We start from the raw sequence: 25063 nt of genomic DNA, 5'->3' as shown, positions 1-25063 counted from the left end.
CTTGAGCTGGGGTGGATTGAGGAGAAGGCCGGTTGTGCAGCATTTACTGATGCTGTTGGTGTGACTACTGCCACCACGGCCAATGTCACCTACTAAGGAGATGTCCCAGAGCGTGGGGTTGGGCAGAGATGCACTCAGTGACTTTCAGGGCTGGTGAGAGCTGGCTGAAGGACACCCCCTGGTTACTAACCCTCTCAGCCCTCTCTGGTTCCCCACCGTTTGGACCAGGAGGGGGGCAGCCCCAGTCCCCTCGACTCCTGACGTACCTCCTCAAGCCCTGCCCTGTCACTACCAGGCGGTGTTCGGTACAGGTGCCCCAGCTTCAGGTAAGCCAAGGAGGGAGCAACAGGGATGTGGCAGCAGTGATGAAATGCTTCTCACACTAGGTTCGAATCCTAGTTCTGCCACTTAAATAGCTGTGTGGTCCTGAGCAAGTGCTGTGTCTCAGTTTCCTCCTCTGTGAGGTGGACATATTACCTGCTTAACATTTTCATGAAGACCTAAAGCACATAAAGTACTTAGCACAGCACCTGACACTTGGATCTCAAAAGAACATCACCAGCCTCATGTCCCAGAAAGTGCGGAGAGAGGTAGCAGAGGGGACTAACCCTTAGCAAGTGCTCGCACGTTGGAGTTCCCGTTGTGGTGCAGCAGACATGAATCCGACTAGAAACCATGAGGTTGTGGGTTTGATCCCTGGCCTTGCCCAGCAGGTTAAGGATTGGCATTGCCGTGAGCTGTGGCAGACCAGTGGCTACAGCACCGATTAACCCCCTAGCCTGGGGACCTCCATAAGCTGCGGGTGCAGCTCTTAAAAAAAAAAAAAAAAAAAAAAAAAAGTGTTCACGGTGCCTGGGTGAGACCACACTTCCCCTGGCCAGGCGGGTGGGGGAGGGGTGGTCCTCAGAGCCCTCCATGTTCTTGTCCCCACAGGTGTGGCCAGTGTGGTGGTGTCCTTCTTCCTCTCCATGTACTACAATGTCGTCAATGCCTGGGCCTTCTGGTACCTCTTCCACTCCTTCCAGGTGAGTGTGCCCATGCCCGAGCAGGGGCCGAGCGGGAAAGCAGAGGGCAGAGGGGGTGTGTGGGGGGTGGCAGTCTTGGGGGGAGCCAGGAAGTGGTGTGAGGGGTTAGGGGAGGCTGGCACCCCAGGCCGGTGGAGGGCTCTGAGTCCATGGGGCCCTGCTACAGAGTGTGGTGTATGCATGCACGTTACTGGGGAGCAGGACCACAGCTTTCATCAGGTTCTCTGTGAAAAATGTGACCCCCAAAATATTAAGAACCACTGCATAGTAGGCCCAGGGGGGAGACCTTGGAGAGAACATAGGGACTCCACCCCCAAGCATGAGAGTACCAGCATCCTCCTCCCCCCGCCCCCATCACTTGTTCTTCCTGGTCTCTCTCAGCCGAGGCCCTACTTTTTCCCTGCAGAACAAAAGTTCTCCTAGAAGGACCCTTGTCAGCCCTGTAACACAATGGCAGCTGTTCTCAAAGATAAACATTTGAAAAACTCATTTTTTTTTTTTTTTGTCTTTTGTCTTTTCAGGGCCACACCCGTGGCATATGGAGTTTCCCAGGCTAGGGGTCTAATCGGAGCTACAGCTGCCGGACTACAACACAGCAACAGCAACGCCAGATCTGAGCCGCATCTACGACCTACACCACCGCTCACAGCAACACCGGATCCTTAACCCACTGAGGGAGGCCAGGGATCAAACCTGTATCCTCATGGATCTCAGTTGGGTTCATTAACCATGGAGCCATGGCAGGAACTCTGAAAAACTCATTTCAGATTACAACCATAGTGGATGCTCGTGGAAGAAAATATTGGAAGGGGCTGGAAGTTGTGAAGAGAGAATCCTCATTCCACACAGAGAGCCGGTCTTTGTTTGTTTCCACAGGGGAAACTTCCCCTCCATTGCCCAGGTTCCTGTCTTTTCCTTGACACCTGCCTTTCCCTCTCGGGGTTCCCCCTCCCTTGGCCCCCACGCATCTCCCAGCAGCTCCTGCATCTCAGCCTCCTCCCAGGAGGGAGAAGACGGGGAGGAGGCAGGAGCTCACTGGGCAGATCCCTCACCCTCTCCCTGATCCTTCATAGCACAGACCCCGTCTCCAAGGTCAAATGGTAGGTGGGGCCAGCTGTGGACTCTGAACTGACCCCAACATGTGGAGTCACACTGGGGCAGGCCTTGAATCCTTGGGGCCCGGAATGCTTAGGTGAATGACCTCAGTAATCAGGAGTTGGCATCTACCCTGAGACAGTGCTCCATTGCTCCATCCACACCCATCTCTGGCTTCCCAACCCGCCCCACCCAGAACATCTCCTTGGAAAATCCCCTGTGCACATGCCACATGCCTGACGGGAAGGAGACTCGGCCCTGAGCTTAGCTGCAGCCCCCTCATCCTCTCCTTGGTTCAGCGTAGAGTTTGAAGGCCAGCCTCCACGCTGACTTGTGGGTAGAAACAGGGTGCTCTGCAGCCTGGGGCCCATTCCCCTCCCTCTGAGCAGGATTGTCATGTATGGTTGGGCAGGCTGTGCACTGTACAACGCCATATGCCACCTACGGGGCTGCCCTACTACGTGTCACAGACATTGTATGTCTGTATGCTTAAGAGTTTTCCAAAGGTAGAAGCAATGTGTCCTCTCCTAATGAGTCAGGATCATTTGACCATCTTCCAAAGGCAAAAATAAAGTGCCTGCAGAAAGGAGTACCCTTTTCTAACCCTCAGAAGTGTGAAGGTCCGTGATGCCAGGAAACAACTTGGCCGTTCCTTTCAGCCCATACAGGTCCGCAGGCCCTCTCCCTTATCCCCTCTGCCTCCACGGTCCTGTATCAATGATAGTAATGATGGCAGCAGATACTCGCTCATACTTGCTCTGGGCCAGGTAGGGTCATGAGCACTTGGAAGTACCCACTCGTGGGATCGTCCCCGTCTCCTGTGGCACTGATGCCTGAGTACCAGAGGCAGAGAGGGGTTGAACAGCGGGGAGACAGGACATGGCAGCCTGGTCACAGGGTCTGTGCTCTTGGCTACCCCCTGACCTGGGTGGGCTTTCCAGCCTTGCAGCTGGCCTTGCCCTGCAGGGGCACCAGGCTCTTAGAAATGCTGTTGCAGGGATCCCAGCCTGACCTGCTGATCCAGAGCGGAGAAGCTGGGTGCTGAGAGTCGGTCAGTATAACACGTCCTTCTATACTTGAAAGTTTCTCCATACTGACTGCACACAGGGAGCTTTTAAAACTCTGAAGCCCAGGCTCCACTCCGGCTGCAGAAGTTGTGGGTCAGAGTTTGTTTGTTACAGACCAGCTGGCCATTGTTCATTTGATTCAGTTTTTCAGACCCGCTGGAGAGTTGAGTAGTTTTCAACCAACGCCTGTAGGGTCGCTGGGAGTGTGGCGGCCCTCCTTGCCTGTCACCTCTACCCTCACCCCATCCATGCCTGAGACAAACTCTCCGATGCCCTGTCTGCCTCCAGGTGCTCCAGCTGCCTGGCCTTTGGGGACCACTGACCTCTGCCTCAGCCCTCACCTCTGTGTACAACGCTTGCCTTTTTTTTCTTGAGGGCCACACACGTGGCATATGGAGGTTCCCAGGCTAGGGGTCAAATCAAGGCTGTAGCTTCTGGCCACAGCGACGCCAGATCTGAGCTGTATCTGTGACCTGCACCACAGCTCATGGCAACGCCAGATCCTTAACCCACTAAGTGAGGCCAGGGATGGAACCTGCGTCCTCATGGTTGCTAGTCTGGTTTGTTAATTGCTGAGCCACGTCAGGAACTCCTCTAATGCTTGCTTTGATCCCAAAGGATCCCTTGCCGTGGTCTGTCTGCCCACTGAATAGCAACCACACGGGCTATGACGAGGAGTGCGAGAAGGCTTCCTCCACGCAGTACTTTTGGTACCGCAAGACCCTCAACATCTCACCATCCATCCAGGAGAGTGGGCCGGTGCAGTGGGAGCCAGCGCTCTGCCTCATCCTGGCTTGGCTGCTGGTGTACCTGTGCATCCTGCGGGGCACCGAGTCCACAGGCAAGGTAGATTGTGGGGGCGGGGGAGGGGGGTGGTGGCTGGGGAGCCCTGGGCAGTGGCAGGAGCGGGGGTTGCCTCTGTGGCCAAGGGGGCGGAAGCTGTGCTGGGGAGGAGGGCCAGACTGTGATGCTGACCTGTCACCCGCTCAGGACTACAGACATGGCTGGCGGTGCTTAGGCGCAACCCTAAATCTTGAAAGCAGGACTTTGCTATTTCCTATAAAGATGAGCGTTTCTATCCCAGCTCCAAACCCGAACTACCCATGGGGCACCAAGCAACTCGACAGTTTCCCATTCTTTAGAAACTTAGAGGTCACAGGTGTCCCTGAGACACCCTCGGCTCACCCTTCCCTGCACAGCAGTGCCTCCTGGAGGGCTTTTGAAACTCTGGTGTCCCAGCCCTGTCCTCCATGGTCCCTGAGTGATTATTTGGGGTGTGACCTGATCACTGGGACTGTAAAAGCTCTCTGGGATTCTCTTATGCAGCCGGGTCTGAGAACCTTTAGCCTAAGCGGCTTTCCATGAGCCCACAGAGCTGCCAGGCCTGATTGAGAAACCTTTTCCTCCTGGGTGCATCAGCAAGCTTATACTCCTTTTGAGGCTGAGTTACTTCTTTGTTTGTTTGTTTGTGTTTTGCTTTTTAGGGCCACATCCTCGGCATATGGAGGTTCCCAGGCTAGGGGTTGAATCGGAGCTACAGCTGCTGGCCTATACCACAGCCTCAGCAACCTCAGATCCGAGCCATGTCTGTTACCCACACCACAGCTCATGGCAACGCTGGATCCTTAACGCACTGAGCAAGGCCAGGGATCGAACCCACAACATCATGGTTCTTAGTCGGATTCATTTCTGCTGCACCACAATGGGAACTCTCGAGTTGCTTCTTTAACTCCAAACTGCTTCACGTGGAAAGTTGTTCTGCAGTGACTGCATGACCTGCTGTCTCTCTCAAGCTGCAGCCAATGCCAGAACCCCTGGTGTGGCCCCTCATACTCGGTCATTCCTCAGAGCCCATCCACTGCAGGTCAGACGTGCATATTATTTCCATCTTGCAACAGCCCTTGGTAGATTTTCCTGTCCCACTTGCCTGAAGCTTAGAGAGATCTGCCCTAGGGTAAGGACAGAGCCGGGTACATCCAGAGACTCCCCGTCAGCTCTTTTTAGTGAGCCACCTCCTTTTCCTGCCACTTGTCATGGTTTAATCCATCCCAGCTTTTCCCTTCCTTGGAGGCCATTTCTTTTCTTTTCTTTTCTTTTCTTTTTTTTTTTTTATCTTCCCACTGTACAGCAAGGGGATCTAGTTATCCTTACATGTATACATTACAGTTACATTTTTTTCCCCACCCTTTGTTCTGTTGCAACATGAGTATCTAGACAAAGTTCTCAATGCTATTCAGCAGGATCTCCTTGTAAATCTATTCTAGGTTGTGTCTGATAAGCCCAAGCTCCCGATCCCTCCCACTCCCTCCCCCTCCCATCAGGCAGCCACAAGTCTCTTCTCCAAGTCCATGATTTTCTTTTCTGCGGAGATGTTCATTTGTGCTGGATATTAGATTCCAGTTATAAGTGATATCATATGGTATTTGTCTTTGTCTTTCTGGCTCATTTCACTCAGGATGAGATTCTCTAGTTCCATCCATGTTGCTGCAAATGGCATTATGTCATTCTTTTTTATGGCTGAGTAGTATTCCATTGTGTATATATACCACTTCTTCCAAATCCAATCATCTGTCAATGGACATTTGGGTTGTTTCCATGTCCTGGCTATTGTGAATAGTGCTGCAATGAACATGCGGGTGCATGTGTCTCTTTTAAGTAGAGTTTTGTCCGGATAGATGCCCAAGAGTGGGATTGCAGGGTCATATGGAAGTTCTATGTATAGATTTCTAAGGTATCTCCAAACTGTTCTCCATAGTGGCTGTACCAGTTTACATTCCCACCAACAGTGCAGGAGGGTTCCCTTTTCTCCACAGCCCCTCCAGCACTTGTTATTTGTGGACTTATTAATGATGGCCATTCTGACTGGTGTGAGGTGGTATCTCATGGTAGTTTTGATTTGCATTTCTCTTCTAATCAGCGATGTTGAGCATTTTTTCATGTGTTTGTTGGCCATCTGTATATCTTCTTTGGAGAAATGTCTGTTCAGGTCTTTTGCCCATTTTTCCATTGATTGATTGGTTTTTTTGCTGTTGGGTTGTATAAGTTGTTTATATATTCTAGAGATGAAGCCCTTGTCAGTTGCATCACTTGAAACTATTTTCTCCCATTCTGTAAGTTGTCTTTTTGTTTTCTTTTGGGCTTCCTTTGCTGTGCAAAAGCTTTTCAGTTTGATGAGGTCCCATGGGTTTATTTTTGCTCTAATTTCTATTGCTTTGGGAGACTGACCTGAGAAAATATTCATGATGTTGATGTCAGAGAGTGTTTTGCCTATGTTTTCTTCTAGGAGTTTGATGGTGTCCTGTCGTATATTTAAGTCTTTCAGCCATTTGGAGTTTATTTTTGTGCATGGTGTGAGGGTGTGTTCTGGTCTCATTGCTTTGCATGCAGCTGTCCAGGTTTCCCAGCAATGCTTGCTGAATAGACTTTCCTTTTCCCATTTTATGTTCTTGCCTCCCTTGTCAAAGATTAGTTGACCATAGGTGTCAGGGTTTATTTCAGGGTTCTCTATTCTGTTCCATTGGTCTGTCTGTCTGTTTTGATCCCAGTACCACACTGTTTTGATGACTGTGGCTTTGTAGTATTTCTTAAGTCTGGGAGAGTGATGCCTCCTGCTTGGTTTTTGTTTCTCAGGATTGCTTTGGCGATTCTGGGTCTTTTGTGGTTCCATATAAATGTTTGGATTGTTTGTTCTAGTTCTGTGAAAAATGTCATGGGTAATTTGATAGGGATTACATTGAATTTGTAGATTGCTTTGGCTGGTATGGCCATTTTTACAATATTGATTTTTCCAATCCAGGAACATGGAATATCTTTCCATTTCTTTACATCTTCTTTGATTTCTTTGATTAAAGTTTTATAGTTCTCGGCATATAGGTCCTTTACCTCCTTGGTCAGGTGTATTCCGAGGTATTTGATTTTGTGAGGTGCAATTTTAAAAGGTATCGTATTTTTGTATTGCTTTTCTTTCTTTCTTTCTTTTTTTTTTTTTTTTTTTTTTTTTGCTTGGGCCGCTCCTGCGGCATATGGAGGTTCCCAGGCTAGGGGTCGAATCGGAGCTGTAGCCACTGGCCTACGCCAGAGCCACAGCAACGCGGGATCCGAGCCGCGTCTGCAACCTACACCACAGCTCACGGCAATGCCAGATCCTTAACCCACTGAGCAAGGGCAGGGACCGAACCCACAACCTCATGGTTCCTAGTCGGATTCGTTAACCACTGCGCCATGACGGGAACTCCCTGTATTCCTTTTCTAATATTTCATTGCTGGTATACAGAAATGCAACTGACTTCTGAATGTTAATCTTATAGCCTGCTACTTTGCTGAATTTATTAATCAGTTCAAGGAGTTTTGGGGTTGAGTCCTTAGGGTTTTCTATGTATAGTATCATGTCATCTGCATACAGTGACAGTTTGATCTCTTCTCTTCCTATATGGATGCCTTTTATTTCTTTTGTTTGTCTAATTGCTGTGGCTAGGACTTCCAAAACTATGTTGAAGAGCAGTGGTGAGAGTGGGCATCCCTGTCTTGTTCCAGATTTGAGTGAGAAGGCTTTCAGTTTTTCCCCATTGAGGATTATATTTGCTGTGGGTTTCTCATAAATGGCTTTGATTATATTCAGGAATGTTCCCTCTTATACCCACTTTGGCGAGGGTCTTGATCATGAATGGATGTTGCACTTTGTCAAATGCTTTTTCTGCCTCTATTGAGATGATCATATGATTTTTGACTTTTTTTTTGTTAATGTGGTGTATGATGCTGATTGATTTGCGTATGTTGAACCATCCTTGTGAACCTGGGATGAACCCAACCTGGTCATGGTGTATAATTTTTTTGGTATGTTGTTGGATTCGGTTGGCTAAGATTTTGTTGAGAATTTTTGCATCTATATTCATCAATGATATTGGGTGATAGTTTTCTTTTTTGGTGGTATCTCTGTCTGGTTTTGGAATGAGGGTGATGGTGGCATCATAGAATGTCTTTGGGAGTATTCCTTCTTCAACCTTTTGAAAGAGTTTAAGGAGGATGGGCACCAATTCCTCTTTATATGTTTGATAGAATTCACTTGTGAAGCCATCTGGTCCTGGACTTTTATTTGTAGGGAGTGATTTTATGACCTCTTCAATTTCATTTCTAGTGATCGGTTTGTTCAGTTGGTCTGTTTCTTTTTGATTCAGTTTTGGCAGGCTGTAAGATTCTAGAAAATTGTCCATTTCTTCCAGATTGTCAAACTTGTTGCCGTATAGTTGTTCATAGTATTCTCTTATGGTTTTTTTGTATTTCTGCTGTATCCGTTGTGATTTCTCCTTTTTCATTTATAATTTTGGTTATTTGGGTTCTTTCTCTCCTCTTTTTAGTGAGTCTGGCCAGGGGTTTGTCAATTTTGTTCACCTTTTCCAAGAACCAGCTCTTGGTTTTATTAATTTTCTCTATTGTTTTTTGAGTCTCTATTTTATTGATTTCTTCTTTGATCTTTATAATTTCCTTCCTTCTGCTGACTTTAGGACTTTTTTGTTCTTCTTTTTCTAATTCGTTTAGGTGGAGGGTTAAGTTGTCAATTTGGGATCTTTCTTCTTTTTTGAGAAAGGCCTGGATTGCTATAAATTTCCCTCTGAGCACTGCTTTCGCAGCATCCCATAGATTTTGAGAGGTTGTGTTTTCATTATCATTTGTTTCAAGGTAGTTTTTAATTTCCTTCTTGATTTCCTCATTGACCCATTGGTTTTTTAGTAGCATGTTGTTTAGTCTCCATGTAGTAGGTTTTTTCTCTTTCCTTTTCCCATGGTTGATTTCTAATTTCATGGCATTGTGGTCAGAGAAGATACTTGAGATAATTTCTATGCTCCTAAATTTATTGAAGTTAGCTTTGTGTCCCAATATGTGGTCAATTCTTGAGAATGTTCCATGAGCATTTGAGAAGAATGTGTATTCTGCTTTTTTTGGATGTAGTGTCCTGAAGATATCAATTAAGTCTAACTTTTCTATTGTTTCCTTTAGGATCCTGTTGCTTTATTGGTTTTCTGTCTAGAGGATCTGTCCATTGATGTGAGCGGGGTATTAAGGTCTCCTACTATGATTGTATTCTCATCAATATCTCCCTTTATGTATTTGTTAATATTTGTTGTATGTATCTGGGTGCTCCTATATATGTTGACGATAGTAATATCCTCTCCTTGGATGGATCCCTTAATCATTAAGTAGTGTCCTTCTTTGTCTTTCTTTATGTCTTTTGTTTTAAAGTCTATTTTGTCTGATATGAGTGTTGCAACTCCTGCTTTTCTGTCATGTCTATTGGCGTGAAATATTTTTCCCCACCCTTTCACTTTCAATCTATATGTATCCTTTGTCCTAAGGTGAGTTTCTTGTAGGCAGCATATTGAAGGTTTTTGCCTTTTTATCCACTCAGCCACTCTGTGTCTTTTGATTGGGGCATTCAGTCCATTGACATTTAAGGTGATAATTGATAGATGATTATTTATTGCCATTTTGAACCTCATGTTCCAGTTGATTCTATGGTTCTCCATTCTTCCTTTCTTTTTTTTCTTTTTTTTCTTTTTCTTGGTTGGATGGTTCGGAGGCCATTTCTTAACTGCCTGAGTTGCCTCTTTCAGTCCCATGTTTTTCTTGAGGCATCGAGGCCAGAACTACCCATAGTATTTGAGCTGCCCTGTGACCCCCAATACCATGCCTGGTAGGACATCCTTTTTTGGTTTCCCAGCCCCATGATGGGCGGCATCTTCACCAGGAGCCCAATATCGCTGTCAAGCTTGACAGTCTCGTGAATGTTTCTTGGGAAAGCTTAGAGCCAATAGCAACTCTGTCCCCTCTTGAAGCATGGCTGGTGTTTTATGCTCCATTGAAAAAGTTCTAACAGTTGGTTTTAGCCAGATTATAATGAACATGATCAAAAAGATCTAAGGGTAACAGCTGCAAATGTGGAAATTTAATGAGGCCATCCCTCTGCCAGATCATTTAGAAACATGTTAAATGAGGTCATGTCGTGCCATGTGGACTTAGTCTGATGGTCTGTTTCCTCTGGTTAAGCCACACCCCACTCCATGACAGAAGTGCCCCAACCGATTTATTTATAGGGATTAATTGTGTTCAAGACATAGTGCCATATCCTGGCCTCCTCTGTTAGAATCCGCTTTTTTTTTTTTTTTTTTACCTGTAAGATTTTTTTGCCAGGTTGTTCAGAAGTGGTTTTTCCTTAGAGTGTGCTGGATCACAGGTCCAGCCATCCTGCCAGCTTCCCTGCTAGGGCTGAAGTGAACCAGCCTTGTCTGACTCCAGAGACCCTTCCAGAAAACTTCTTCACCTGATGGGGAGGAGAGAGGTTCCAAAGTGGCCCAAAAGTGTCCCCTGGTTATGGGCATGTGTCATCCCTCCCCGTGATCCCTTGATTTCCTTCAGTTCACTGGCCAAATGCCCTCTCTTGCCACTTATTACTTTCATTTTTTTTTTTTTAGGGCCACACTCATGGTATATGGAGGTTTCCAGGCTAAGGGTTGAATCAGAGCTGCAGCTGCCGACCTATACCACAGCCATAGCAATGCCAGATCCGAGCCGTGTCTGTAACCTATGCTGCAGCTCATTGCAACGCCTGATCCTTAACCCACTGAGTGAGGCCAGGGATTGAACCCGCATTCTCATGGATACCAGTCAGGGTTGTTGCCCCTGAGCCACAATGGGAATCCCTAAAAAGTTACTGAATACCAATTACATTTATTATACGGACACCAGGCGTCACTACGTTTCCTCTCTAGCACTCATGGCTAAGCTTCTCTCAGGCCCCAGTCCTAGGGATACCTAACCTTTCTGCAAGCCCCTGGATCTTTCTCCTTTCAGAGACAATATAAATCTTGCAAGCGCTTGTGTTTCCCACTTTGCTTGGGCCACTAGGAAACTCAGAGATAAATCTGGCCCAGAAATGGTGTTGTGCCTCACACGTGTTTTCTGTGGGCTGCCTTTTTCTTTGGGTGTGTCTTACTGGATTGCCTGTGTTTTCTTTTTATACCTATTTCTTTATTTAGCGATGTTGTAGTGCTGATGTGAGGTGTTTTTGTGGACTGCCTCAAATCCTCTCTGGAATAAGGTTGGTGGAAGGGAGGGTGGAGGGCAGAGGTCTCAAGTCTCTGTTCCCTCTTCTCCACTGAATGAGATTTCCGATGTCAGAGCCGTGGCCATCCACACCCCACCTCTCAGCTTCCCAGACTCAGAACCTGCATCTCACCAAGAATCTCTGTGCCTTTCCAGCCCCCAGTAGCTCAATCAGCCAAGATGGCACCGTGATGTTTCATGGGAACAGTGGGTCCATCCTGGGCAAGAGGGCCCTGTGGTCATCGCCTCTGCAGGAGGCTGACTGTGCCCTCTGCTGCATACAGGTGGTGTACTTCACGGCGTTGCTGCCCTACTGCGTGCTCATCATCTACCTGGTCAGGGGCCTCACCCTCCACGGAGCCACCAATGGCCTGGTGTACATGTTCACTCCCAAGGTAGGGACTGGAGGAGGTGGGGCCGAGGGTGCCCCATTCATCCTTCCACCTTCCAGGATGGGTGGGAGTGGTAGTGCCCCTGGCAGAGGGTGTGAGCCACCAGGCAGCCTCTGTCCTCTGTTAGTTCTGAGGCCTTGAGTCTCTTGTCCTCACTGCCTCCCAACCAACTGCCATCCCCACCTCACGTCTGAACTTTGCCCCCACCTCACCCCATACCCTCCCTCAAGTCCATGTACCGAGCTGTTTACCAAAGTGTCACTCCAGGCAGCTCACCCTCCTGCTCGCACCTCCCTGCACCCCTTTCCTGAAGGAGTGAGTCCACACTCTGCAGGGCTCTCCAGGGTCTGTCCCCCAGGCACCCCATAGCCTATGCTCATCAAGGGGGCCACTATTGCCTTGAGAACAGGATAAGTTCTTCATAGCAACTCTGGTCCATGGAAACTGTCTGACTGTGGTGGTACCATCCCCCCGCCCATCCCCATCACATTCCAAGTGCCCCCTAATATCAGCGCTGGGGTTCCACCCAGACTGGACACCAGCACCTCCATCTCTGGAGGCCCAGACCCGTGCAGGCATGGGTCATGGATCAGGGGCTCAGGACCTTGAAAAGTTAGCTCACCCTACCCTTCAAAGTTGGACACCTCTGTGGGGAAGGGGTGGTGGAGGGTATTACATGAGGGTGTGTTTTGCCTGCTGAGGACTGGACAGGGCAGGGCAGGGGCCCAGAGAGCTGGGTTCGGGTCCCAAGCCTGCCTCTGGCTGGCTGTGTGCTGTGGGCGAGTTGCTTCTCCTCTCTGGGCCCCCTGCCCCCTCTCCCCCCCACCTCTGCTGGTCTTCAAGTCTGGGCTTTCTCCTGTCACTGTCCCGGGTTCACTCTCCTGTCCCTGCTGTTTTTCTAGGTGGAACAGCTGGCCAACCCCAAGGCCTGGATCAATGCAGCCACCCAGATCTTCTTCTCGCTCGGCCTGGGGTTCGGCAGCCTCATCGCCTTTGCCAGCTACAACGAGCCCTCCAACAACTGCCAGAAGCACGCCGTCATCGTGTCCCTCATCAACAGCTCCACCTCCATCTTTGCCAGTGTCGTCACCTTCTCCATCTATGGCTTCAAGGCCACCTTCAACTATGAAAGCTGCCTGAAAAAGTAAGTCTGGGCCACAGAGTGGACCCCAGGCCTCAAGGAGGCCAAAGCAGAGCTAAATGGGGCCCCTGGCAAATGGGGTGTGGGGCAGAGGGCATTGACTTTGCCATCCTCAACCCAGGGTTCAAATTGTAACCACCAGCAGCTGATCAGCATAAGGCAAGTCCTCATCCGCCTGATGGGATGAGGGCAGTTTCATGTGTTCACTTAGCATCACAGGACATTCAACACACAAACTTTAGTTTCTTCTCCCCACTTAGCCCAGCTTAAAATAACCAGGAGCTCTCCAGCTGAGCCATGGAGATTACAGAATCTACTTTGTGCTGCCCCTCACCTGAAATAAAAGTAACACCATCCAGAAGGAATGCTGTCCACTACAGTGATCACTAGGCACTAGGGGCTGTGCCAAATTTACTTACTTATTGATTAAATGAATGGGGATGGCGATTAATTGGGGAAGAGGTGTATTTTATTTTATTTTTATTTTTTGACCACACCCAGCATACGGAAGTTCCTGGGCCATGGATTGAATCTGAGCCACAGCCATGACCTACACCAGATCCTTTAACCCACTGTGCTGGGCTGGGGATTGAACCTGCACCACACCCACCTCCCAACTCCAGCAGGGATCTGAGTCACCGAAGTGAGATTCTTAATCCACTGCACCATAGTGGGAGCTCCTTTTCCCAAATTTGACTGTATGTTAATTTCAGGTGTTCCTGCTATGGCTTGGTGGGTTAAGAACCCAACATAGCGCCCATGAGGATGAGCGTGTGATCCTTGGCCTCAGTGGATTAAGGATCTGCTGTTGCCGCAAGCTTCACCCTAGTTCACAGATGCGGCTCAGATCCAGCGTTAGCATCGCTGTGGCGTAGGCCTCATCTATAGCTCTGATTCGACCCTTGGTGTGGGAACTTCCACATGCCGCAGGTGTGGCTGTAAACAGAGAAAAATACAACAAAATAAAATAAATGTAAGTTAATTTCCATTTCAGTGTCAGCGAATTTAAGTCAGTTCCTCAGTTGCCTTAGCCTCCCTCATCCGAGTGCTCAGCTGCCACATGAGGCTGGTGGGGACCGTGCTGGCCAGCACTAGAGTAGAACACAGGGAGTTCTGTCAGACAACGCAGGTCCAGAGGTTAAGACAGCCCAGCTGTGTGGGCTTGGTTCCTTGGGTCACCCCTGTTCCTATCTGAGGCTTCTTCAAAGCCCTTCCGAGTCACCCTGCCCGTTACAAGCTCACCAGTCAACCGATTCCCTTGGTTGGAGAGGCCTCACCTAATGGAAGAGAAGAGGTGAGGGCCTGGTGAAAGCGGCCTTTGTCTTCAGCGAAGGTTGTTTGGCCGCTCTGCTTCCCAGGGTGATTCTGCTGCTGACCAATGCTTTCGACCTTGAAGATGGCTTCCTGACGGCCAGCAACCTGGAGCAGGTGAAGGGCTACCTGGCATCTGCCAACCCCAGCAAGTACAGCGAGGTGTTGCCACAGATTAAAAACTGTAGCTTGGAATCAGAGCTGGAGACGGTAAGGCGCCGGCAGGGACCCAGCTTGCTTCTCCGCAGTGCTCCCCTGCCGCTGTGTGAGCTGTCCGTTAGGAGTGCAGCTTAGGGGTAGGCAGACCCTGCCTCCTTCTTCCCCTTGACTCCTGGAAGATGAGTGCCCGCGACCCCTCTCCCTGATGCTGGGGTATTGCCGGAGCCCCGGTTTTGCCCAGGTCCTTCGGGCCCTGTGTCCTTTCTTCCTTGAACCTTCCTCTTGTTAAATGTTAAAAATAAAAGAAGGTAGGGAGTTCCCTGGTGGGCTAGCAGTTAAGGATCTGGCGTCATCACTGCTGTGGCTCAGGTCACTGCTGTGGCTCGGGTTCGATCCTGGCCTGAGAACTTTGACATGCCGAGACTAATAAACTCGCAATATCCATCATTCAGAATGAACAACTGTAAACATTTTGTTGTTTGGGCTCAGATGCTTTTTTTTATAGAAAAGAAGAGAACATTTTGGGGACAAAGTGTAAGTCCCCTTTGTTACAGACCCCAAAGCTCTCACTACTCCCCAGAGTTCAGAACCTTCATTTTATTACTCACATAAATTCATGAGTCATATTATTATTCTGATTGACAGTTTTTAAGTGGATATGAGTGGTCCTGGGAGATACTTTGTCATGTATCATTTCATTTTTGAGATCATTTATCATTTTATTTTTGAGATTGGTCTATAGTGATACATGGGAACTCTCATTCATTCATTAAGATCTGCATTTTATTCCACCATCAAATATATAATTTATTATCTCTTCCCTTTTTAATAGACAATTGGGTTAAAAAAATTTTTTTTGCTACTAAAATCACCCTTATTTATATTTTACAGAAATACTTTTGGTATGCTGGGACCTTTATTTTTTCACATTAATTTTCAGGTCAATTCGACAAGTTCTACTGGGAGGGGGGTTGAAATCCCATTACTATTTTTTACTAGAATTGCATTTGTTTTATAATTTTATTTGGGGAGAATTCATATTTTTTGAATAATGACTTTTGATTAAGGAACAGACTTTATCTCTTACTTGACTGAGATCTTTTAAATTTGGGGATCATTTTCTCCATGAATAACCTGGCACATCTTTCATTAGCTTTATGTCTAGGTATCTTTGTTGCTATTGTAAATGGTATTTTTCTTTTTGTTGCAAAAGAAAGCTAAAGGTTTTGTATGTTGCTCTTATATCTAGCAACCTTGATGAATTTCCTTTGTTTGTTTGTTTTGAGGGCTTAAAATTTTTTCATTTTTTTACAGTTTTATTGAAGTGTAGTTGATTTTACAAGATTGTAATATTTCTGCTGTGCAACAAGTGATTCAGTTATATAAGGACACAAATCCATTCTCTTTCAGATTGTTTTCTCACATAAGAATTCCCTTCTTAATTCTCATATTTGTCTATTTGCTTCACTTTTCTATGTAAACTCTTACATCACCTGCAGATATATTTTGCGTTTTTCTTTTCAATCCTTCTATCTTTTTGCTTCTTATATTTACTTCCATTGTGTATGGAGCACAATGGAAGTGGAAATGAGAGTGAGCATTTTGTCTAGTTGTAATATTTAATGCAAATACTTGTAGAGAGTGCTTCTAGAGAGTCCCTCTAGAAAATATTTGTAAAGAAGGGGGAACTGTGGAACTTCCCTTGTGGCCTAGCAGTTAATGATCCGGTGTTGTCATTGCTGTGGCATGGGTTCAGTCCCTGGCCTGGGAACTTCTACATGCTGTGCTTATTGCCAGGAAAAAAAAAAAAAAAAAAAAAGAGGAGGAAGAGGGCAGAGTGCAGGCTCATGGCTCTGACTGCCAGCAAGCTACCCTGGAGGTTTTTTGGCCCTTGATTTCATAGGCAGAGCCATTACAGGCCATTTCCTAGATGAGGCAACACTTTGTTTCTTCTGGCTCCCTGCTCACACCTGGCCTGTGGTGTGACCCTCCCTCCTAAGGGGGAAGCCCCCCCCCCCCCCGCCAATGACATTTAAGGCCTTGATCCCAGTCAGATGACCCTTGAGTTTTTCTTTTCCTGCTCTCAGTTCAAATTTCTTTTTTGTTTTTGCCACCTGGGAGTTTTCCTTGCTTATTTTTGAGTTTGGCTCAGTGCCCAAGAATTATGTGGTTATTGATTTATGTAGACTTTTTTTCCACTTGATTTTTTTCCATGCATATTTCACTTACCAAAGTCTAAAGTGAAACTATACCTTGACCTCCTTCCCAGACAGTTCAAGGACTTTGAGACGCTTTCACTCTCCTGTTTTAAATGCCATTTTTATCTGGTTCTTTTTTTTTCTTTTTTCTTTGTTTCTCCTTTTTCGGGTCACATTGGCAGCCTATGGAAGTTCCCAGGCTAGGGGTCAAATTGGAGCTGCAGCTGCTAGCCTACACCACAGCCACACAGGATCCTTAACCCACTGAGTGAGGCCAGGGATCAAACCCACATCCTCATGGATGCTAGTAGGGTTCATTACCACTGAGCCACAATGGGGACTCCTAGAGTTCTTTTTTAAGCTTGTAAGTCGTGTGCTATTACTCTATTTTTTATTTTAATTTAATTTTATTTTTTTGTCTTTTTAGGGCTGCACCCACAGCATAAGAAGGTTCCCAGGCTATAGGGGTAGAATCGGAGCTGTAGCTGCCAGCCTACGCCAGAGCTACAGCAATGCGGGATCCGAGCCTTGTCTGTGACCTACACCACAGCTCACGGCAACACCGGATCCCCAACCCACTGAGTGAGGCCAGGGATTGAACCGGCGTCCTCATGGATGCTAGTCAGATTCGTCTCTGCTGAGCCACAATGGGAACTCCAGGGGCTATTATTTGATATGATAGTACTTGTATTGACCTGCATGCTTCCCATTATTTGTTCATCTTTCTTACATCCAGCTCTCTTCTGGGCAGGGGGGTTGGGGGTGTTTCTGCCTTAAAATGCATTCCTTTACAGGAGATTTCTTCATGAAATTTCTCAGACTTTATATATAAATGTTCATATTTATCCCTCACCTTTATTTATTTATGCTTTTTTTTAGGGCCACACATGCAGTGTATGGAAGTTTCCAGGCTAGAGGTCACATCAGAGCTACAGACTCCAGCCTGCACCACAGCCACATAGGATACAAGCCCCACAGCTCAAGGCAATGCCGGATCCTTAACCTACTGAGTGAGTGAGGTCAGGGATTGAACCCGAGTCCTCATGGATACTATTCAGGCTCATTACCACTGAGCCACAGTGGGAACTTGCTCTCCCCTACTTTTAAAGACAATTTTCCCCTGAGTAGAAAACTCCAGGTTAACAGGTATTTTCTCTCAACACTCTGAAGGTATCTGCCTTGTGGGTCTGGCTTCCATTGCTGCCATTGTAACATTCTTTAATTCTTTGTAAACAGTTAATTCCCCAAGTTTATTTTCTCTGATTTTCTCATCATCCACCTTTTGTTTTGGCCTCTGCAATCTAAGCATGGATGTATTTATATTTATCCAGTCTCATCCTGGGTGAATTTGGGCTTCCTGGATCTGTGGATCCAGGTATCTTATCAGTTTGGGGAAATCCATACCTGTTCTCTCTTGATCATTGCCTCTCCTGCTCTCTATTTTCTTGTTTCAGAATTTCCCTTCGACCCATGAGGACCGTCTCATCCTACCATGCATGCCTATTAATTGCTTTTTTAATTTTTTTCCACCTTTTTTGCCACATTATCATGCCTTCCTGGGATGCATCTCCCAGTTCACTAATTCTCTGTTCAACTGCAAGTGGTATTTAACTGTCCACTGATGCTTCTAACTCAGTAATTTTTACGCACTATTTTTTCTTCTTTCTTTTTTGGCTTTTTAGAACTGCACCTGCAGCATATGGAAATTCCCAGGCCAGGGGTCCAATTGGAGCTGTAGCTGCTGGCGACACCACAGTCACAGCAACTGTGGATCTGAGCTGTTTGTGCGACCTACACCATAGCACATGGCAATGCGGGATCCTTAACCTACTGAGCGAGGCCAGGGATCGAACCCGCATCCTCAGGGATACTAGGTGGGTTCGTTACCACTGAGCCATGAAGGGAACTCCATCTTTGGTTTTTTTAAACACATCCTAGTGGCAATGGGCAGGGGCGTGCGAGGGGTTCATCCTCATGGGAATGTTTTATCAGTGACGCTCTTGAGAATTGAAGAATCATGATAATAAAAAGCAGGCCAACTTGAGTAGGTCTTGTTGTTGTTAAAAATCTCTAGGTCATCACTCCTTAGGGCCTACGTCTAGGGCTCACGAATCCCATTGTCCTCAGTGGTATGTGGTTGAGCTGACCTGTGTTTCAGATCGGACAATCCAGCATGTGCCATTTTGGTGTGGAAGGGTGTTGAAATCTTAGTTCTTATTCCTTCTGCCTCTTCACAAGTCGGAGTAGCTTGCCTTCTTGTGGCTTTATACATCTCGGTTTACAAGCTCACTGCTTGATCATCTCTGGTGGTCTTGCAGGTAACTAGACTTAGACCTGCAATGAGTGCTTTCCCGTTTACTTCTGCTGCTGTTTCTGCTGCTGCTGGCCGCCAGGGGGTACTCCCCACACAGGACCCCTTTCAACTAGGAGTTCAGGCTTTGTGTCCACAGTTTGGTCTCTCCACAGCAGTCTTACCACCTCAGGGATCTACCACCAAACAGCCCCACTCTCCTGGCTGCCTGTTGGCCAGGCCAGCTCCCCGCCATCTGGCTCCTGTAGCTGTGGCTCCACCACCTCAGCTCCTGGCCGCTGAGGCCTCAGAACACCCAGTCAGTCATGATACAGGAAGCAGAAATTATCCAAACATTGTATTACTGTATTTTGTCCAGAATTGATGTGAGTTGGAGCAGGAGAGGGAAACTCAAGTGTCCCAACTAACTGCCAAGTCTCCTCACACTCTGCGGCCATGGGCTTGGCACCTGGTATGTTGATGGCATCCCCTGGGTGTGTAACTGGTGTCTTCTCCCTGTGGGCAGGCCGTCCAGGGCACTGGCCTGGCTTTCATCGTCTACACCGAGGCCATTAAAAACATGGAGGTGTCGCAGCTGTGGTCGGTGCTCTACTTCTTCATGCTGCTGATGCTGGGCATAGGGAGCATGCTGGGCAACACGGCCGCCATTCTCACCCCTCTGACTGACAGCAAGCTTATCTCCAGCTACCTGCCCAAGGAGGCCATCTCAGGTGAGTGGACCAGATGCGGCAGGGCTCAGGGAAGCAAGCAGGTAGAGGAGCTGCCTCGGGCCACGTGCTTATCCAGAGGCCACAGCAACCTCGCAGGGGCCCTGCCACGGCCGTCCCCTCTCCAGCAGTCTGGGACCTGGTCCGGGTGATTGGCCCAGTGCGTCTGGTTCTCCACATCATGGGGGAGTGAAGTGGTCCCCCCAACCCTGGGCAAAGGCCAGGCTCCCCAGCCTGGCACCTGAGCTCTCCAGGATAGCAGAGAGCCTGCTTTTGTCTTTGTGTTAACTCGGGTATGACAATTACAACATGTACGTTTCTTAAGCACAAACTCAGTGAACCACCACCCAGGTCAAGGTACAGAGTGTTTCCCGCACCCCAGGAAGCCCCTTCTCGCTTCTTCTCAGTCAGTCTACCCCACCCCCCCAAAGCCACCTCTGTTCTAACTTCTTTTCACTGAGGTTTGTTGTGTTCTTGAACTTGGTATAAATGAAAATACATGGTACCTCCTCTCTGTCTGTTGTCTTTACTCAAACGCTGGCTGAGAGATCCAGCGACGTGGCAAGTCACAAACTTCTCTTTGCCTGTTTGTGTAACACATACCATAGTTTGTCTACCCATTCTGCTGTTGGCATTTGCAGATGTTGACACTTGCATTATTAGGGAAGGAACCAATTTTGCCGATCACGTCTCCCTGGTTCACTCCACCACCCTCCTGCTCCACTCCAACCCGACAGTGTCTGGAGGACCCTGTGACCATCTGCACCTGCCTCTGATGAGGCCATTCCACCACATCCAGGATGTCCCTCTGCCCGGCTCGAATCACATGGGCTCCCGTCAGAGCCCTCTAGCATTAGCATCCCTCCTCAGAGCCCCACCAGCACACCAGCCTGTGTCCCTGTGGGGCAAGGTGGCTGGCGGATAGGGCGTGGCAGTGGAGAGGGCAGGTGGGAGCTTTACAGTCAAATGCTTGGGGCACTCAAGAGTACCCCAAACATGGGGTTCCCAGTGAAGGAGACTGGGACAGGACACACAGAAGGGCCTGTGTTTGAATCCTGACTCTGCTTCTTACGTGCTGTGGGGTGTTGGGAAGGTTACCTGACCTCTCTGAGCTTCGGTCTCCCCATCTGTAAAAGGAGGCTCCTGAGGCCCCCTCAGAGGCTTAAGGATGCAGTGTGTGGCAAGTGCTGTGGCGTGGTGGGAGCTGGGCATGCACTGCTTTCTTCCCCACCCCTTTTCTCTGCTGGTCAGACGGAAGTCCCCTCTAGAGGATGCTGAGAGTGATGGCCCACACCTCAAATCTCCTCCCCTATTTTACCTCCAGAGAGCTCAGGGGCTGAGCTGTTAGGACAAACATGACTAGACCCACAGCCTGGGTGGGAAGCCCCAGACAACAATGCACAACTTTCTCTTTTCCATTGAGTCTGCCCCCTGCTGGACAGCTCTGTGAATTAACACCAGGAAGTCCTGCTGACACTCCTTGGGACACATTTGCACCCCCCCCCCCCCCGCCCAGCACAGGCGTGACACACATGTGCAGAGAGGCTAGTCCATGACATCTCTTCCAGCCCAAGTGGATGAACCAAACGGTCAGAGGCCCCTCGGATTGTATGGCTGTTGAGCCCCATAGAGAAGTGGATGAACAGGAAGGGTCTCGAGCCTAAGCAGGTGGTCTTGTGGCCCTAGGTCTGGTGTGCCTCATCAACTGTGCCATCGGCATGGTGTTCACCACGAAGGCCGGCAACTACTGGTTTGACATCTTCAATGACTACGCTGCCACACTGTCCCTTCTGCTCATTGTCCTGGTGGAGACAATCGCCGTGTGTTACCTGTATGGGCTGAGGAGGTAAGGAGGCCCCACTCCTGGCGTTCCCATCATGGTGCATCGGAAACAAATCCGACTAGGAACCAGGTGGTTGTGGGTTTGATCCCTGGCCTTCCTTGCTCAGTGGGTTAAGGATCTGGCATTACTGTGAGCTGTAGTGTAGGTCACAGATGCAGCTTGGATCTGGCGTTGCCGTGGCTGTGGTGTAGGCCAGCAGCTGTAGCTCTGATTAGACCCCTAACCTGGGAACCTCCATATGCTCTGTGGGGGCAGCCCTAAAAAGCAAAAAAAAAAAAAAAAAAAAAAAAAAGGCGGCCCAGGAGACCCTAGCCCTGACAGCTGCACAGAAGTGCACCCACAGAAGCCACCCCCACCCCAAAGAATCACCTTGGCACGTGGAAGTTCCCTGGCCAGGGACCAAACCCACACTGCAGTGACAAAACCAAATTCTTAACCTGTGATGCCAAACCGAACTTGTCACTTTTTTCCATTAAGCTTAAGCTTTTCCAAGCTTTTTTCCCTTGGTCCCCAATCTCAGCTAATTCTCAGCCTCCTTTCACCCTCCATTTGCATTCAGCTACTATCTTCCCTTCCTGTATTTTTACTTTTTATTAGAGAATATTTGCCTGTAGGCCCTGCCTGGCTTTCCTGGGGCAAGGAACCATCCCTCCAGGTACTCTATCTGCTTATCATGGGCCAACATGAGTATCTTAAAAGCATGCTGACCAAAGTCCAGTTGATAACTTGTGCCTAGGACATTTGACCAATTCAGAATGTCACATTCTCAATCCTAGGTGCACAGTGCAGCACTGCAGTATTTGATTTTTTAATTAACTCAAGTATAGTTGATTTACAGTGTTTTGTTCCTACAGTACAGCAAAGCGATTCAGTTATATAAAATCTTTGTCATTTTTTTCCCAAAGTTGGGTTATCATAGGATATTGAATATACTTCCCAGGTATATACAGTAGGACCTTAGTATTTATCTGTTCTATATATAATAGTCAGCATCTGCTAATCCCAAACTTCCAGTCCATCTCTCTGCCACATCCTTCCTCCTTGGCAACCACAAGTCTTGTCCTCTGTGCTGAGTCTGTTTCTTTTTTGTAGATAAGTATATTTGTGTCATATATTAGATTCCATATGTGAATGATATTGTATGGTATCTCTCTGACTTCTCCTGGTATGACAGTTTCTAGGTCGATCGACGTTGCTGCCAATGGCACGGTTTCCTTCCTTTTTATGGCCGAGCCCCAGTCCCTTGGACCTAAGGAGCAGGTCTTCTTGATCCATGCATCTGTGGACGGACACCGAGCTTGCTTCCACACCCGGGCTGTTGTGACTTGTGCTGCTCTGGACCTGGGCGTGGGGGTGGGGGGCCTGTGCGGTTTGGATCGATAGTTTTGTCCCGCTCTATGCCCACATGTGGGACCGCTGGATCATGGGGCAGCTCTAGTGTTTGTCTTTTCAGGACCCTCTGTCCTGTTTTCCATCACAGCTGCCCCAGTTGACATTCCCAGAGGCAGCCCTGAAGGGAGCCTTTTGCGCCACAGCCTCTCTAGCATTTGGTCTTGGTTGATGTTACTTGATTTTTTAGTGATGGATTCTAACCACTGTGAGGGGGCACCCTCTTTGTAGTTTTGATTTGCATTTTTCTATCTTAGCGATGGTGAGCATCTTCTCATGTGCCCATTGGCCATCGGATGTGGATGTCTTCGAAGCAATGTCTCTGTAGGCCTTCTACCCATCTTTCTGATGAGGGTTGTTTTTGTTGTGGAATGGTCTGAGCTGCTGTATGTTCTGGACACAAAACCAACGTCAGTGACATCATTTGCAAGGCGTCTCTGCCAGTCTGTCGGTTGGCTCTTGGTTGGTGTTATGGTTTCCTGTGCTGTGCTTAAAAGGGAAAAGTGGGCGGGTTTGACTAAGGCCCGTGTGTTGATTTTTGTTTTGGTGTCTCTTGCCTTGGGAGACTGACCCCAGAGGGCACTGGTAGGGTTCTCAAACATAGAAAATGTTTAGCTTGTGTTCTCTTGTAGGGGTTGTATGGTGTCGTGTCTTCTTGTTCAGTCTTGAAGCCATTTTGAGGTTATTTTTGTGTCTGGGGTGAGGCAGTGTCTGGACTTCACTGGCTGTCCACCTGTCCCAACACCACCTGCTTAAGAGACCATCTTCTCTCCACTGCATATTCTGGGCACCTTGGTCAAAACATCACTGGCCCTAGGCGTTTGGGTTTCTTTCTGGGCTCTGTCTTCTGTTCCAGGGACCCATAGGTCCGTTTTGGTGCCCAGGCCACGCTGTTGTGGTGACTGTAGCTTGGTGGTCTTGTCTGAAGCTGGGTGGGTCATGCCCAGCCCTGGAGTAGGTTCCATCTCTTGCCTGGCCCCCAGGGAGAGATGGAACTGGTTGACTGGGCTAAGAACCACTGGCCTGGAAACTTCTTCCCATCTTGGCCTCGCAGCTGAACCACCAGGGGGCGCCACCCACGGGCTCTGATTGAGCATGTGGGGAGGGTAAGGGGACAAAGCATTCACACTTCAAACAAGTTGGCAGGGGATTCTGAGGAACCACGGTCTGAGGTTCGGTGGTCTAGAGAGCCTTGCTCATCGGAGTAGGGTTCCAGAGGGTAGCAGCCACCTTACCAGAGAGCAGCTGAGACATGGAGCCCAGACATGTCCCCCCAGACAACCCAGGTCCATGGAATTCGATCCTACCTTGGAAGCCATCCAGGAGTCAGAGGCTCATGGCACTTTGCAAACCTCGCTCGAATGTGAGTCTGATGGGAAGGCTGTACCCCTGCCCTCCCTCTTCCACAGTTCTTCCAGATCCTCCCTCAAAAATGGTGAGGAGGGACTGGTGAGAGAGGGTTGTGTTTGTGCCTGTGTTTGTGTCTGTGTGTGTGTGTGCATATGTCCGTGCGCACGTGTGTATGTGTGGTAGGGACATACCAGATGGCATACACTCTAGGAGCCAGGCCCCTTACCTGGTATCTCCCAGTGTGTCCCTGGAGGCACTAGGGTTTGACTCAACCTTGTGGGTTTTCCACGATCAAAGAATTTCAGGGCAGGACAGAAAAGGGCTGAAATGTCTTTTTGCAGGATTTCTCAGAGCCAGGGTGACAAGAGTAAATCTCAAAGAGGAGCTTATAATTTGTAGTGTTTGCAAAAGCCTGGTGATCCAGGAAGTCCTTTGAATCCTCACCTCGCCCCTGCCCCGCAGCTGCCAACAGCCAGCCCCAAGCAATCAAGGTCATATGGACACGGATGTTAGGGTGACCGACTCTCCCTCATCTCCTGGGCCCAAGGCTTTGCAGGGCAGTGGCAAGTTCAGTGCTAAAGGTCCAAAGAAAAGTGGGAGCAGTTGGTTCCCTAGGAAATGCCGGTGTAGGGGGCACCTCAGACCGTGGGTTTTTCAGGAGAAAGAGAGGAGCAGACCCCAGGGTGGTGGGTGTGGGGTGCAGGGCACGGCGCGAGAGACAGAAGGTGCCTGGGAGGGGGAGTGGCGGCGTCTTTGAAGCAGCCTGATCCCAGAGCAGCTTGCTATGAGCACAGCGCCGCCTGGTGGCCACACAGCGGTAGTGCCATGCTCCCTTTGCTCTGCAGCCCGTTCTTTACACCGGTGTGGATCAAGGCAAGTGGGGGGCGAGCGGCGGCGTGAAGGGACAGGAAAATGGAAACACTGTGTTCGCCGTGGTTTCAGGGATCCCAGGTGTTCACGTGCACGTGAGTTTTTGTG

The 25063-nt window shown here is 48.5% G+C and overlaps 1 protein-coding gene across 4 annotated transcripts in view; it reads left to right on the top strand.

Moving 5' to 3' along the window:
- Nucleotides 1-25063, top strand: part of SLC6A20 (solute carrier family 6 member 20) — a 43327-nt gene that overhangs the window by 12973 nt on the left and 5291 nt on the right. For 3 of the 4 annotated variants that reach the window (XM_021068639.2, XM_084988042.1, XM_084988041.1), the window contains 7 exons: nucleotides 934-1025; nucleotides 3806-4033; nucleotides 11569-11679; nucleotides 12579-12820; nucleotides 14176-14338; nucleotides 19302-19506; nucleotides 21190-21349. In XM_021068639.2, the coding sequence (XP_020924298.1) occupies nucleotides 934-1025; nucleotides 3806-4033; nucleotides 11569-11679; nucleotides 12579-12820; nucleotides 14176-14338; nucleotides 19302-19506; nucleotides 21190-21349 (1201 nt within the window). The remainder of the gene's footprint in view (nucleotides 1-933; nucleotides 1026-3805; nucleotides 4034-11568; nucleotides 11680-12578; nucleotides 12821-14175; nucleotides 14339-19301; nucleotides 19507-21189; nucleotides 21350-25063) is intronic. The other variant, XM_084988040.1, reaches the window with a different exon arrangement.

Source organism: Sus scrofa, chromosome 13 (genome assembly GCF_054392235.1).
Source record: "Sus scrofa isolate SSC_HxYL_T2T_F1_AM1 chromosome 13, Sscrofa_HxYL_maternal_Yorkshire_Landrace_v2.0, whole genome shotgun sequence".
In the NCBI taxonomy this organism is placed as follows: domain Eukaryota; kingdom Metazoa; phylum Chordata; class Mammalia; order Artiodactyla; family Suidae; genus Sus; species Sus scrofa.
The sequence above is the reverse complement of the archived record's forward strand: the minus strand, read 5'-3'. Positions and strand labels throughout refer to the sequence as shown.